Raw genomic sequence first — 1017 nt, 5'->3', positions numbered from 1 at the left:
GCTAAGGTTTTACCAAACGTTGCTCTACCCGGTACTCGTGAGCGTGCTGAAAAGTCCGACTTCGTGTGGGTGGTGCTTATGCAGCCCTTATGTGCAGGTTTTTTTCCCCTAAATCTTTCAAAACTGGGTGTCTTCTGTTGAAACACAATTTTGCTGCTTACGATGGTGATGGAAGTCTTAGGCACAAAACCACGCTGGTTTAAAATATTTATTGATTAAAAAAAATTTAAAATTTTTTATACAAAGATGATGAGAAAAATCTCATGCAAACTCTGGGCATACAATAAAAATAACTCAAATATTAATATGATGATTTTGTACAAAATAATTCTTTTGTAAGTAGGACCTGTGGGGGCCCGTGCGGCTCCGCTCCCCAGGCCCGGACGCCCTCTGGGAGGAAGGAGCCACCACCCCAGCAACTGCAGGTGATCGGGGGCCACGCGGGGATGCTCACGGCTGTCACTATGAGGATGATGAAACCCTATTGCTACCACTCAGAAAACGAGACCAGACCTAGGGACTGAGTTAGGAATTCCTGGAGGAATGAAGTAATTCACAGATGTTTCCAGAAAGGTTTTAGGTAATCACCTTACGTGATGAAACGCCTTGAGACTGTCACAGACGGTTCCTGTTTCTGCTTAGTTACAAACCTGCAGTGGATTTATAATTTGTGTATATTACAAGTAATTTGCATAATTAAAACAATTAAGGGATCGACGTATCATAGCAATTAGAAATGCATCAAACTCTGGACGTTGTACAAAAAAGAGCTTCAATATGAAACAATAATCCTCTGAGAATCGAAACCCGCAGCGGCCCCGCCTCCCCGGGCAGTGCAGAGCCCGCCCGCCCCGCGCCCACCCTGCGTTGCCCGCCTCTGTCTGCGCCGTGTGACCCCTCGTCCCGGCACCCCCTGTTCCCTCCCCGGGGTCTTATTGCATTTTCACAAACTCATCTCATTTTCCGTAGCCTCAGTCTGTTTTCCTTGTCCCGTTTCTTCAGAATAAGTATGAATTG

The 1017-nt window shown here is 46.0% G+C and overlaps 1 protein-coding gene across 1 annotated transcript in view; it reads right to left on the bottom strand.

Annotated features, from left to right (window-relative positions):
• Nucleotides 1-951: 951 nt before the first annotated feature.
• The window catches only part of TCERG1L (transcription elongation regulator 1-like), a 155531-nt gene continuing 155465 nt past the window's right edge, over nucleotides 952-1017 (bottom strand). The window contains exon 15 of the mRNA XM_012658111.1: nucleotides 952-1017. This exon is cut by the window's right edge and continues 1 nt beyond it. Coding sequence (XP_012513565.1) covers nucleotides 952-1017 — 66 coding nt within the window.

Source organism: Propithecus coquereli, unplaced genomic scaffold, assembly GCF_000956105.1.
Source record: "Propithecus coquereli isolate 6110/MARCELLA unplaced genomic scaffold, Pcoq_1.0 Scaffold572, whole genome shotgun sequence".
NCBI lineage: Eukaryota > Metazoa > Chordata > Mammalia > Primates > Indriidae > Propithecus > Propithecus coquereli.
Note: the sequence above shows the minus strand (reverse complement) of the source record. Positions and strands in the feature narration are given on the sequence as shown.